The sequence below is a fragment of the Ascidiella aspersa genome, chromosome 4 (assembly GCF_963924565.1).
Source record: "Ascidiella aspersa chromosome 4, kaAscAspe10.2, whole genome shotgun sequence".
Lineage (NCBI taxonomy): Eukaryota > Metazoa > Chordata > Ascidiacea > Phlebobranchia > Ascidiidae > Ascidiella > Ascidiella aspersa.
In genome coordinates, this window is record NC_139450.1 from 8,649,641 (window position 1) to 8,664,438 (window position 14,798).

Below are 14,798 nucleotides of genomic sequence, written 5' to 3' on the forward strand. Positions count from 1 at the left end.
CTTACTCTCTACTTTGGTGAATAATTGTGTATGTTTTCTTCCTTTAGTAATTATCAAGTGAAATAGGTTAGAACGTTTATATCCCACCCGCGACCTTCAATATCTACAGTTATCCGGCCCGCTTTTGCCAATTTTTAAAGTTATCCGGCCCTTTGCGAAGAAAAGTATGGTGAACTCTGGTTTAAGGTAACACTGTTAAAATATTTTCCTAAATTTTAGAACAAGAAATTAATTTTAGAACAAGAATTAAATGTTAACTAAAAATCGAAAGAACTGACGTCGTTAACACTAGAGCAAAGGTCATTAACATAAACGCACGATTCACGTGGATAATTGCGTTAATTGCTATGTGGAAGCAAGACTTCGCTCCAGTATCGGCTTCCCATATTTAACCGCAACGTATTGACCAAATCCTGGTAGTCAACCACGCTAGTCCGGTAATTGTGTGTGAATTAGGGTCAGAATGACTTTCTCTATATCGTGGGAACAAATTTCGAATGACGTCAGGATTTTAAAACAGGGTTTGGTTGGATCATAACGTTTTGACGTAAGATAGGCTACAATCGCTACATGAATATGCTGATGCTGCCAGGCATTATTTCAATTCAATTGCTCTTCCAGGAAAATTTAATTAAAGTGCCAACGCCTCGACCACCTATTCCGTAAGAAGATTGCCCAAATATTGGTAGTCGAAACGTTGGCACTTATTGTACAATAGGCTACATATCATTAAAAGTTGTATAGGGCACGAAATTTATGTTCATTGGTAACAGTTTGGGATTTTAAGGTTTGGTTTATGACTAGTAACTTGTTTGTGACAACGCGGATAATAATTTCAGCCAAGTGATAAGCAGTGTTTTTCACTTTCCCAATAAGGCGTTAGTACATCGGAGGTGTCCTGATCAACCGTTAAAAGAATATCGGAGATCATTTGTTACCGTTTCGCAAAACACCTTAGAAAACACTCGGAACAAAATATAAACAATGTTTTTTAAATTCAAAAAAATGGTTTCCCCCACAAAGCGGTCAACTAATAACATACTTTCAGGAAAAATTGTTTCCGTTGTTCGTGTTTTTGGCTTTATTTGTAATGTTCGTTGTTGTGGCTGTTTTTGGTCGTTTTATACTTTTGTGTTTTGTTACGTATTAATTTTAAATTTGTCGTGTAAAATAGACGAGCTAAAAAAAAAAAATAAGTAAGCTTAATTTTAAAACCGCTTGGAAATTCCCCATATCAGTTTGTAAAACTTTTTAACGACAAAAATAAAGCATTACCCCAAAAGGTCAGATATTCAGCCGTCTGTTTCCAGGCCGTTAGACTACACATTGCGATGGAGGCAGATGTGGAATCAGGTTGCACAATCTTTATACAAACATAAGTCAAGGATTTAGATAAGCCCACGTTTACTGAGCTGACACACCTGAAATAAAGCATGTTAAACCTGGCCATCGGGCTTGGTAAGCCGGAGCATTTAAGATTTAAAAATCTTTGTGCTATATCCACAAGAGAGACAATTATTTATTAAAATAAACAAAAAACAACAGCAATCCAGTATTTATGACTGTACTTATGAAATGACGAATTTAAAACGAATTTACCCGACTCTAAACAGAATGACGACTGCCTTATTTCGACATAAAATACAGGCGCTTACACAGCACGTATCAGGTAACAATTTTATTTTTTTACTGACAATTATTCCTACTTTTTTTACTGAAAATATTACTAATCAATTGTCAGAAATATACCTGTAAAAATTCTGCAAAAACCAGTAAGGCCAAATAGATAACGAAATGACCAGTTTTTCAAAGTATATTTATTCAAAGAGTTTGCGCCCAGTTTTCCTGTCCCAAACTTACCTTACATTTGACTTTAAAGGCTTACGTCATGCACTGTTGTAAGACAGAATATATGCGTCGTAAAATGTCACAATTCGGCAAGTTCTAGAGGCATTGTCCCCAACTTTGGTTATTATCTGCAAGCAACAGATTCTTAATTTAACGAAGGATAAAAAAGGGATGAACGACAATGAATCCTAATTATCTTTGCAAGATACTATCAATCTGTAAGGTTAGACAATAATGTGTTATTGTGCTAGTATTCAAAACATATTAAATTTAAGCTCGTTAGCAGTTGATGTTAGATCTACCTAAGCAATTGCTATCCTGGTTGTTTGTCGACGTGCTCCCTTTTGAGCTTGTGTAGTTCAGTTGATGGAGCGACGTTCCCGATATCACCGAGGTCGTGAGTTCGAACCTCACCGCCAGATAGTTGTTTTTCTAGCCTTCCTTGCTTCATGATCGACTGGTCCGGATAACAAGTCAAAGGCATCCGGTGTGGATTTACTTACTAACATTTTCGAAAGGGGTGTTAAAAACTCTGCCTTTTTCCACATCATAGATTTGTGGACGTTTTCTATCAGCCGTGCTTTTCTGATCTTCCAATGCAAAATTTTCAACCCATAGGTCGCAAACCAAAATTGTGTGACCTTTTGATTTAGTTGAGTCGCAGACTGCAGTGATTTTTATGGTTTGAATTATTAAGATTGGTCCAATGTAAGATTTATTCAAAATTTGAGATAATTGTGGAAAAGAACGAAGGCATGGCTTATTATAATTAAATTCAAATTGTTTTATGCTATATTTGATATAATATTTATCCTCTTATAAAAAGTCCAGTTAAAGAATTGTGTCGCCAAAGCTTCGCTCTCATATTTACGTTAAGTATTTGGGTCGCTGAGCGAAAAAGGGTCGAGAAACAATGTTTTAATGAGACGAGCAAGTTTTCCGTTGAACTTTATGTCACCATGCAATATTTATTGCAAATTGTCCTCGTTTCGTTTTATTTCAATACGAAGCAGTTGGAAAAACGAGGTCTCGGAAACTATGCGTTTATTGCTTGGTTTTTCTGCGTATTGGTAATGATAATGGAAAATGGGCGCGGCGAAAGCAAAAGTGCACAGCAACGCGAAAAACGAAACAGTGATAACAATCCAAGACTGGTTGCTGTTTTCGGGATAAAAATAGGACTTACAGGCGTTACTCAAGCTGATGTTGACACGAAAAATCAGAAACATGGCAGGAATTATGGATACAATTGTTCGGCCGACAAATATTTTTACGTGTTGCTAGTGTATGTAGTTTTCGCCGAGTTGCAAGGTAATTGTCTTTACGAAGATTAGCTGAATAGGTCACCGAAACGTTGGACAATTAATAAAAAAGTATTTGTCGAACAAACAATTGTCTAATAGATACAATCAGGGCTGCGGAGTCGAGTAAGACTGCGTAAAACCACCGAGTTCAAAGAGTCCCGACTACAAGGTGGGTGTGCACATTACTAATTTTCGAAACTGCAAACTGTAAATTGTTGTAAAAGTGTAACAGCAAATGGTGGAATATTTTCCAACCATGTATTGTGGGTGGATAAACTATATGACACCTTTAAATGCGGATTGCTTACTATCCACCTTATTTTGATTACGTAAATAGGTGAAATACAGGCTATAGAGTCGGAGCCGAACTCGGGTTATTTTTTTACCGACTTCGCAGCCCTGGATACAATGCCTGACACCGACAGTATATTCATGGCAGGAATTACACGCATATACAACATATTTTACTAAACAGTAGCATACACACAATAATACATTGTTTAAAGGATATATAAAACAGTAACAGTTGGATGATTCGTTTGTTATGTTGGCTACGATTCAGATAGAAAATAAAGTATGTGCACTTTTGACGCCACACAATCTAACGCGATTATTGAACAAAACATGGCGGCCAAACACGGTGTCCAGTGGGTGTGACAACTTATGGAGAGGTACCGCTGAAAAAACGACGGTAGAAAAAATTTAAGTGCGTCGATGGGTGAAAAATTTGGGAAACGCGAACGGCGTAAAACATGGCAACGGAAGAAAAAATCGGTCGAATATGCGTTGGTATAACAGCATACAACATGGATCATAATATTTCAAAGCCTACGGTCAGGTTATTATAGGCCTTGTAACAACACTATAACAAAACGGTGTTTTAAAGCAATCAAAGCGTGCAAACCATTGCTTACGATTTAAAACAAACTTTACTACGGCGATTTAAAGTTAAGTTAGTTTCGGCTGGCAAGTCGCTATTTTCTAAAACAAAATTCCACCAATACCACGACTTTAAACCGGGTATCTGCTACGAGCCAGATAATATCGGAAATACTAGTGTGAATTGATAAAATTGATAGAAAAATAGGTAGAGGCAGCAAACAGAACGTTCACTTTAATCACATGCTAACGGGTTTTGGAGTGGATTGTTTAGCAGTGGTTTTCAATTGTTCTAGTGCCGTTAACCAACATTTTAGTCTGTAACTGAACACTAAAATTTACTCTATTAGAAAGCTGGATACAATTTTTCGCTTCTCAGCTGTCAAATTGAAGTAGGGATATTTGCTTTTCAGCTGTCAAATTGAAGTAGGGATGACCGATAATATCGTACCGAAGCAAATACCTGATTTCAAGTGGTAGTACCGGTACTCGCCCGATACTTGGGTGTATTGGTGCCCACCCGATGCAAAATTGCTATGGGAAATTTAGCCTTTATTTACTATCCAACAAAGTAATTCTACCCTTAAAGGTAAATTCATCAAAAATAGTAGGTTACCAATTTGGGGGAACTAAACTTGTAACGCTAAAGCAAAGTTTCACCAAATAACCTGCAAATCAACAAAACATCTAATATCGTTTTTAAAATTTCCAGTCATAGTTTTAAGAACCACTGCTGTATGGGATAAAATCCCACACAATTTGAGTTGAAACCAGAAATGGTTACAACTCTTTGCACTGCCATCGTAAGACCAGCAACTAAATACATTTTAGAGTCGCTTCATGCATTTAAAACCATACAAAAGTTGAAGCGACAAGTTTTTAAAGGTCTTACGGCTGCTTTAACTTTTACGCGAAAAAATCGCAAGAAAACAAGAAAGGCGCTTACGAAAAGGGCATACTGAAGACGTCGAAATGACTGGAACTAAACGCGAAAACAAAAAACTGCAAATTTGCGAGAAAATCGTGTAACAAAGCAAAAACCGTCGCAAAACAGCGGAGAACTTTACGATAAGAGCTGCGAATTACGAAGGTGTTAAACTTGAACCTTCACACATCTTCTACTGAACCTTATTGTTACGTCACAACGAAAGGGTTTGAATTTGATCGAGAATCATTCTGCGATGCGCCTGATTGGTCACTCCGGCGTCGTTCAAATCTTCCTCTGTCATGTCACTGAAGAAGTTCAAAACACAATTGTTTTAAAGGGAATGGTTTAATATTCAGAGACAAAAGATAAACAAGATCTTGTATTAAGTCTCATTATAATCGTGGGTTAAATCAAATGTATTTGGTTGCATTAGACATTGGGTTCTTACACTAGTGTCCGTAGCCCCCATGGGATGTACGTTGACTAGTTATAGGGGAACTAGTTATATAATTGAAATCTTGGTGTATACTTGGAAAAATGAAATGATTTATTTTCGAAAGTAAAGCGTTAAAAAAAACGTTTTGGCGCCTTATTAAATGTATTTAAACTTCATTTTAGTTTCATATCTGTTTCTCATGTTTTAGACATCCAATGTTTTTTTCGTACTCTACAACTGTTTAGTCTTGAGCAAGAAAATACTCATCGCGAGAAGAAAAAAAGTAGATTAAAAGAAAATGGTTGAATTTGGGAGACAAAAGCTAAACAAATGTCTGTGCCAGTTGCTAATGCCAATACAGTATTTTATGAAAAAGTTTTTGGTTTATCGGAAAAAATATATGGAGCTCATAAGTGGTCAAAAACCAATTACAAAACATTTAATTAAAATTAAGGAGTTTTATTGTCTTAAGTGATTTTAATTTTTTTCGCAAACGTTAACTCAAGTTAAAGTAACTTAAGATGTTGTCACATTGAAATCAAGCATTTGATTTATAAAGTTGATCATTTTCTATTTTTGTTCAGCTTTAAATGAAACTGACAATAATTGTTTGTATGAACCAATTCACAACCAACAATACGAAATAAATGAGTTTACCCGAGAAATTCGATGCTGTCCCAGCCATTATCGTGCAGAAGTGGGGCATACTGGGGCAAGTTGATCCAGGACAGGAATTCAGCCACTGATGTGGGTACAGGGGGTTTACCTGGGATGTAAGTAGATGTGTGAAACCCCTTAAGGGTGTAAGTAGATGTGTGAAATCCCCCAACATTGTAAAGCCCGAGTAGGCATTTAAAATAGCTTCACATAAGTTAGGAAAGTTACAAATCAGTAAAGGTAACCAGTTGATTTGTACAACAGCAAAACAAAACAAAGTAATTTTACGACTTCTTGAGACAATCAAAAGCGCAATAACTTATATTTTTCAGCTTTAAAGGAGTATGAAATATATACCTTGTTTAACAATACAATAACAATACCTAACGACTAGAACAGCCATTCTCAAATGGTACTAAACTTGAGGAAACTATACAACGTATACGACTTAAAGCGGATCATTCGTTAAAGTAAAAAAAAAGGAAATTGTTGTAGCAAATAAAGTTTAAAATCAGTTAAAGTACGTGACGCAAGATATGACACTGACCTGCTGTGGACTTTCTCTGACCTGGATGCTGAGGAGCAGATCGAAACTAAAAAATATTAGACGTTTACAAGGCAGCAAAAGAACATCAAAATGATTAGCGTATTGCAAACAAGTGTATTTTTTAACATTAGTCAAAAATAGTATTTAAGGTCATCTTTTTCAGACATGTCATCGCAAAACAACGCAATTATCGAATTACACATCATTCTGTATGAAGAATGGAAACTATGTTTTTATCAAGGAGAAAATGATGTTTAATTTAGGTCAGAAGTTTCCCAGTTTTACGCAAAATTCGAAAAAGTTTCAAAAACATGTTTATGTATTAAAGTAGTTTTTTTCAACAACAAAAATACAAATTTGGGGTGGGGGTATTTTGCTAATTGAGGCAAAAAAAAAGTGCGAACAAAGCAGGATTCATACATTTATGTATTTACGGTCGGAAACCAAAACAATTGTGAGGTTTGGCATGGGAATTCCCCCTTGAACTATAAATTGACATTTTTTGTTTTTCGAGAACTTTTACAGACTTGTAGACAAGACGTCAAAAATAAATTGGATTTAAACATTCAGGTAGTTCTGGTTGCCCCCCCAAAAGTTGTTTAAGTAGGTATGACCTGGTGCCTCCCTAACCCCCCCCCCCCCCCCACCCCCCGCCCCTATGTGATGCAACTCACCCGGGGGGTGTCGTATCCAGGGCTTGGTACCCTGTGTTGCGCCACAGAGGAAACTGGGGGTTTCTCAAAGTCGCGAAAAATCCCCTCAATCTCGTCAAACTCAGCCAGGGTGTCGTCCACCATTCGCTTCTTGGTGGCCACAGAAGGGCGGTAGTGAGCAATCGGTGTCGCCGAGAGGTTGACCGGTGGTGATGACGTCATGTTGCTGACGGGGGGCGATGACGTCACTCCCCTGGGGTTGGGCGCGGGGCGGGATGGCGCCGGGGTTGGGGCTTAACAAAAAAGTGGGGACAAATATCGTTAAGGATAATGTTAGATAAATCAGGGCTTGGGTGGGATTTGAACCTTGAACCCTTGGTATTGCGTCCACAGATTCAAGTAGGCGCTTTTTGTATTTGATGGCGTCTTTTCGCTCGAGACTTTCACACTTTTGTGGAGTAAAACTAATGTTTGGGGCTTAACAGAAAAGTGGAGTCAATAATTGTAAAAGGTTTATATAAAATAAATAAGGGCTCAGTGAGATTCGAAACCAGAACCCTTGGTATTTGCGTCCAATGATTAAGTAAGCGCTTTGAGTATTTCATTGCGTCATCCGGTATTTCATTTTCACAAATTAGGCCTTTTAAACTTTGCCCACTGAAAAACACATTTAAAAAATTACAAGGTTAAAAGTTATATCAGTTGGCATATCGTACAAAATTTAGAAAGATACCGAAGACAAAAATCCAACTGAAGAATACACAAAGCAAACAATTTTATCCAAAAAACGGTAAAAAACGCAAATAAAAAAGTTGCACAAATAAAAAATTGTACAATCTATAGAGATAACTGCTCATAACGAATAGAAATAGGGAAGTACCTTGTCTTTGCATGGGTTCTGGTTCGGGGGCGGTCTGCTGCTGTTTCACCCAAGGGGGGCGCACCGACTCGGCTGGGGCGTACAATCCCACGCTCTGGTGGTTGCTGAGAACATACAGACAAAACGAGCACGTAAGGACAGATTATTTAAAAAAATTAGTAAATCATTATTTGAAGTAAATCTCAAAGAAATGTGCACAGACATAGAACTATAAAAGTAATGCGAGGATAAATATTTAATTATTTGACATAGATGTAAAAAAAACTCAATCTTGGTTCTATAGCGGGACTTAAAAGTTTTGTCTGAGAGTTTTTTATAACTTATTACAACCGCTAGCTTCGCATAGGATATAATGTTAAATTCTTCCCCTTGTGTGCACTATTGAGTTATTGTTAACGTGTATTTCCTAAAAACTGGTGCGTTACTTGCTGTAAACGGAGTCACGACAAAAGGTATTCTTCAGTTGTAAGACTGATACCTTTGGTATTTTGGTGAGAAATTTTGTATTTCTGCGAGAAATGGCAGTTATGAGATTAGTTTGACGTCAGTTTTTGTATTATGGTGCAAAAAAAAGTTTCTTTAGTTTCTGGTAAATGTTTTTCGAATATACCAAAAACTAAAGCCAATCAAAAAATAAGACGCATTTACGGGTATGGAGCCTCGAAGTATTCTAAAACTATTCAACACCGTGTGCCAAAAAATGTGTTGTTATTTGACTAAAGTTAAACTACTATATGTTTTACATATTGGCAACTTAATTATATATATAGTTCGAACCGCCTTATTTACAAAACCCTTTAGAACATTTACATGAAAACAGAATACAAACAAGAAAAACCCAAAATATTTTTCCACTCACTTCGACATGACTCTATCGGAAAGCACTGGGAACGTCGGGGAACCCCCTACGGAAGGAATAGTGGGCGGGGCGGCACCAGGGGACGTGGCACTCAGTTCGTCGGGATTGGCGTAAGTGCCTTCCTCGACTTAACAAGTGGGAATGTATAATTTGAATACACGAACACAATCCAATAAACCAATTGCACAGCTGTCAATCTCACAAAGTAGGTATTAAAATGAAAGTTTAAAATCGCATATGTTGCTGTCCTTTTTAAATGTGCTGAATCAATTCAACAAACTTAGTGAGAATATTAACGTTGGTAGCATTTTTAATGTTTTGAATATTTCTTTATTAATTTTCAACATCTAATATCAAGTTTTACTACAAACTCCAACCATTACGCTCCAAAATCAATTTTTGAAAAGAGCAAATTTTTTTATTACACTTACGCCACAAAATGGAAAGACGGACGAGAAATAAAAATAGCACCTATTAAGAAGCGACAGGTTGAGCTGAAGGCAAGCTCACTTAACTTTATGAATTGTAAGATTTTTAGAATTAAAAGCACGATATACTCAGAGTGTTTCACTAGCTAACACTTACTTCCAGGCGAATCCACGTAAACAGCGACCTCTGGCGAAATGTTTTTTGTCCCTTTCATGTTGGTAGGTGTCCTAAGAGAGCAAAACCGCCAATTGGTCAAAGCCCAACAATTTACAGAAAAATACCAAAAACAAATTGATTAAAAAACATAAGAATTTTACGGGACATCACAAATTAATTTTCCTCATAGCACCAAGAAAGCGTAATAATCCAAAATAAAAAATAATTACAAATTTTTAAAACACATTTTTAGACAAAAATGCACGTAATGTAGCTTGAAAACGAATGTCAAAGTCAAATAGGTCTGTAAATCAACACTATCCTAATAAAGCTGAAACACTTTAGAAAAGTAAGTATTTCCCGCGAACAATAAAATGTAAAAGAAAGATTCTCGTCTTCGTATCCAAAGATCTTAAAACTGTTTACTTATTTTAAAATCTATCCTAATGAAGACGTTCCGAAGCGTATTGACATTAACTGATAATGAGACAAGTGCGTACCGAAACGCCATTACCAAGATGTGGTCGATTTACTCAACCTATTCTTTTAATTCTGAGAAAAAGTTAGACTAAAGAACTCACGCTTGTCTTGCCCTGAATGGCGGTATGTTGATGTTGTTGGTGATAGGAGGTGTAGCTCGATTACTGGAAGTGAGATCTGAAACAGCTCCGTACAATGGGGCCTCCTCGATCTAAGATAAAATATTCTCGGTTTGTTTTCGCATTTCAATTTATTATCCGTACTTCATTTTGCCATTTTTTTATGTTCAAATAAAAAAAGAGTTTTACTTTTGATAACAGAAACTTTCTCAATTAATGTTTTGGCAATCTTTGTCGAAAAAGAACACTGTACGTAGAAATTAAAATGTATATTTTCTTCATTTATGTTCTACAAATTTTCTGTTACAATCTGTTTTTTCATATGTGTGAAGCTGAATTCGAGAAAAACTAAGAAGATTTAAAAACTTAAAGATAAAGTTCCTTTTTACAATGTAAAGCTACATGTTAAAAGTTCGCAAACATCAAGCTATTCTTGCTATACAAAAGTGACAATGGTAAAAAATTGTATTGTTAAACAAGCAACATTAATATTTTTAGACTAGAATGTAACTTATGGGACAAGAATTCTCTGTGGGACAATCTTCTGCTTAACACAACTTATCAACCATTTAAGCCAGTGGATCCTAAATTTTAGTAGCTTTATGCCTTAAACCACTAAGTGGAATTTACCTACGTCCTTTTAAATACAAACAAAATTCAACACAAGAATGGCATATTAATATGCATGTCAATCGCTCCTTAAAACTGTAACTATTTTTTGGGACCAAGCAATCAAAGAAAGTCTAAGATAATTGTTAAAATTAGCACATACAAATGTTCAAATATACTTTTTAGGGCTAATTGTTTTTAATGCCAAACTGTTACATAACACAAGGGTTGAAAATCAAAAGTCACCTAAGCCACTGAACTTGATTTGTCACGTTTCAAACTATTAACACAGCCCTGTATACACTGTATAATATATATCACGGGGCCTACAGTTCTAAGTACTGTTAAAATACAATACGAACAATATGCGGTTTCTGTTTTCCGTCTTCGTCCTTAAAACCTCCAAACTGAATGAAATCGTATGTCTTCTCCTTAATGGCGCGAGACGAAGCTCTGAAAACAATTCAGTTCATAAAATGCCAAGTGCGAACTGACAGTGCCTTGCCTAAACTGTTATGCTTTAAAAGAGAAAGAAAGAACAGTACTCATTGTTAGATCACAGTCGATATTTTAAACAATGCCGAGAAAAACTTTTGGATTCAAATCTCTATTTGATTGAAAACAGTCCATTGTTAGATAACAATTCAATATTTCAAACAGTGCCAATTTTAACTTTTCGATTCGAAACTGAGATGGTTGTGTAGAATTGTCTACTATTAGATTTTAGTCGGTATTTTAAATAAATTCTATATTAGGAGTTTTATTTAAAAATGGACTAAATTGAAAGAAATGCTTGAAAGTTATAAATGACAATTTTTCATCGATTCTAGTCTAAAAATGACACTTTAGTTATTATCGAACATTAGTTACGAAAATAAACATTAAATTGAGGGAGAAATATATTTACCAAATTATTTATATATTCAATGTCAAGAATAAAAAGTTCGCCTTTCGTCTATTGGTTTTCTAAACTATTTTGAATTCTACTTGAACCTTTCATCATTACCAGGCAGAATGGCTCTGGCGTTCAAAATATCAATGCGAAGCAATTTGTAGAAATAGCAGGTTACTAAGTTAGCAATGTCATATTGATGGCTTTTAAAGACTTATTAAATATAGCACAGTTTCATTTAATCATAAACCACAATCATTAGCATTAGATTCTTCAATGGTCGTAAAGGTTTTTCAGGTGTTTGACTTCTGGCAACATATAAGAATGGTTGTTTCCAGAGAAAAACAAAAGAACAACTAAACTAAAAATTAAAATCCGTCATTAAATATTTTTAATATTTTTTAAAAACAAAAATCAAGTGTTTTTAATCAGGTTTTAATCATAAACCACATGCTTATTAGAATTAGATTCTTTATTGGTAGTAAAGGTTTTAGATTGACCTATGGCAGCATACAATGATGGCTATTTCCAGACAAAAACTAAAAAACTAAAGACCAATTGAAAATTTGTCAGTGATAATTTTTATTTATTTTGTTACAATTCTAAGAAAAACTTTTTCTCATAGAGCGCAGCATAGTACGACCTTACTTATGTTTGTTCCATACAACTGTACTTGTCAGTACTCACAAACATTGGCTATAGCCTATAGCTAAAACACAACTTCTTTAAAAAAAATATCAACCTTTGGGCCAAGAGGTCTAGAGACTCATTTCACCAAGCAACTTTACACCGTACTGATTTTCCAAATTGCCTACAAATGGACCGTTTGATTTTCTAAATGGCCAAAGTGACCTTACCCTGGTTTAACAAGCATCCTTCCCTTGATCTGCCCAGTGTCGTCACCCTTTCTGGTCAATCTTTCCTCGAACATTTGAGGGTCGGTGCCGATCATTGAGCGGAGTGCAAGGACACACTCGGCTGTAGAGGAACAAGACAGGTTACTATTTCTCATCTGGTTTTAAATCAATCGTAAAACTGTCCTTTCGAGAAATATTTTTTTATTAAGTGTACCGACGTTTCGATAACCTACACAGGAATTCCTTCTAAAGATTTCGTGTATGGGTTATCGAAACCTCGGTACATTAAATAAAAAAAAACATTGGCCGTTTTAATTGGTACAATGCCTTGCAGCAACAGTATATTCGTTGAATCCAAAGGACTGGTTTTAAATGCCCTTTAGTGTTTTATCGGAGCCAATTCGATATTAAGGGTTAAAGGCATTTTCAAAGGAATCAGTTAAACGAACCGATTTCTCTTTAAAAAAATAATTCAACTGTCGGAAATGGAACTTTCACAACTAAATGTAACCCAATTATGGCTCAATATCATGGTTATTGGTCAACCTAGTTTTTGCATGCCTGATTAAGAAAATAAGATTTGGACGTTTTTTTTAAAGAAATACCCTAAAAACGACCAACTGTTCAACAGACGAGTAATGAACAAGAACAGACATTTCGTTTAAGCAACAAATGGTTTGGCAAAAAATAGAATTCTACCGTTTCAACGAACCAAAAAACATAAAAAAAATTCCCACTTTCGTAAAAATTAAATTACACCGTTCGCAACAGGAGGAAATGTATGAGGTATCTACGGTGTGGGTGTTTCAAGTCAAAAAGTGTGAATAACTGAATAATCTTTAAAAAAATCCCATCTCACCGTGTACTTCATTATCGTCCTCAGCTCTGACAGAGACGAGAATATGTTGATCGACCAGATATTCTCGGTCGGCGATGATTGGCTTTAGTTGCTGAAGACAGTCCTTGCTCCAACCAATCCTCACGTAATTCTGACCTAAATCCTTTGTCTCAAACCGGTTGCTGCGCTTGCTCCTGATGTATTCTGCGTGGGGCAAAAACACTTTTGTTGTTTTTTTAGACATTAAATGGCAAAAAAGATTTAAAGACTGACTTACGCTTTACTTCTAAATCGCAAGGGATACATGCAAATTAGAACCAAATTAAGGTTTAGGAAAAAAATAGAAAAAATATGTTTCGGTTAATTATTACACTTAAATTATAATAAAAAGCACTTTTTATGCATCTCTTAATATGTATTTTGGTCGTGACAAAGGGTCCTTAATTTTGGTTAGGGTTCCTTCAGTTTAAAATTCGAAAGGCAATGTTTCACCTTTAAATGCACATGCAGTCATTCATATGGGGAATTAATCACGCTACTTTTCAGAAAAAAATATTATTCTGTTTTTACTCGTGTTTTTCAACTTCAATTTTAGTTGTTATTGCACATGCCGTCAATAACAGTCAACAATACATACAACTAAAGGTTTTATAGAACTCACTGGTGAGGCATACTGAGTGGAACTGAAGATAGAAGGAACTCTTCCCAGGAGCCTTCAGTATAACTTCAACATTCTCAAAGCTTATAGAAGAACTGTCGGCAGGATAGTCGGGCGATGAGCGCAGACCTAAATTTAAATGATGCAAATAACAAACTTCTATATATTACGTCACAATTAATATGTTACGTTCTTTGGTTAACAGCTTAATGTAAGATCATGTAATTATGTTTATTTTGGAGGAATAACAAAAGTGCACAGTATTTGTAGTAATAGTATAAGTGGTCTGCGATAAGATTCGAACCCACCACCTCGTCCAAATCGGTTTGTTCGTTCTAATGACTAAGGCTAAGCGACTGTCTTAAGTTCGAATTACATGTTTTTGCTATCTAGTTTGCACTTTTGGAACACTTAATAATCACCTGAGTATAAAAAATGCAAATTGCTAAATAGATAAAATCAAACCACAGTTCGGAAAAAGATAAAGACAATTTCACCTGCTTTGGAAACGTATTGACCCCTGACCCCGACTTGGTAGTTGGAAAACACTGGGGAGTGGTCACTTGTCATTATGTCGTCACTACAACCTGACAATCGACAATAAAAGGTGTTTAAATGTAAACATCACAGGTAAGTTTTTATTTTATATTGTGAAAGTACAGTGAAATTAATTGCTCATTATAAACAAACTAAATTGAACTTGACTTCGCGCTAGTTTGGACAAACGATTTAAACTGAATATATGTTATTTTTTAAATATTTTGATAAC

The 14,798-nt window shown here is 35.6% G+C and overlaps 1 protein-coding gene across 1 annotated transcript in view; it reads right to left on the reverse strand.

Moving 5' to 3' along the window:
- Positions 1-2,907: 2,907 nt before the first annotated feature.
- The window catches only part of LOC146146998 (phosphatidylinositol 3,4,5-trisphosphate 5-phosphatase 2-like), a 33,031-nt gene continuing 21,140 nt past the window's right edge, over positions 2,908-14,798 (reverse strand). Inside the window, exons 16-28 of the mRNA XM_083388513.1 lie at positions 14,527-14,616; positions 14,033-14,158; positions 13,393-13,575; positions 12,534-12,654; positions 11,147-11,237; positions 10,158-10,267; positions 9,577-9,647; positions 8,992-9,118; positions 8,133-8,236; positions 7,274-7,545; positions 6,600-6,645; positions 6,053-6,161; positions 2,908-5,264 (exon numbers count right to left, since the gene is read on the reverse strand). Coding sequence (XP_083244639.1) covers positions 5,171-5,264; positions 6,053-6,161; positions 6,600-6,645; positions 7,274-7,545; positions 8,133-8,236; positions 8,992-9,118; positions 9,577-9,647; positions 10,158-10,267; positions 11,147-11,237; positions 12,534-12,654; positions 13,393-13,575; positions 14,033-14,158; positions 14,527-14,616 — 1,544 coding nt within the window. The 3' untranslated portion in view covers positions 2,908-5,170. The remainder of the gene's footprint in view (positions 5,265-6,052; positions 6,162-6,599; positions 6,646-7,273; positions 7,546-8,132; positions 8,237-8,991; positions 9,119-9,576; positions 9,648-10,157; positions 10,268-11,146; positions 11,238-12,533; positions 12,655-13,392; positions 13,576-14,032; positions 14,159-14,526; positions 14,617-14,798) is intronic.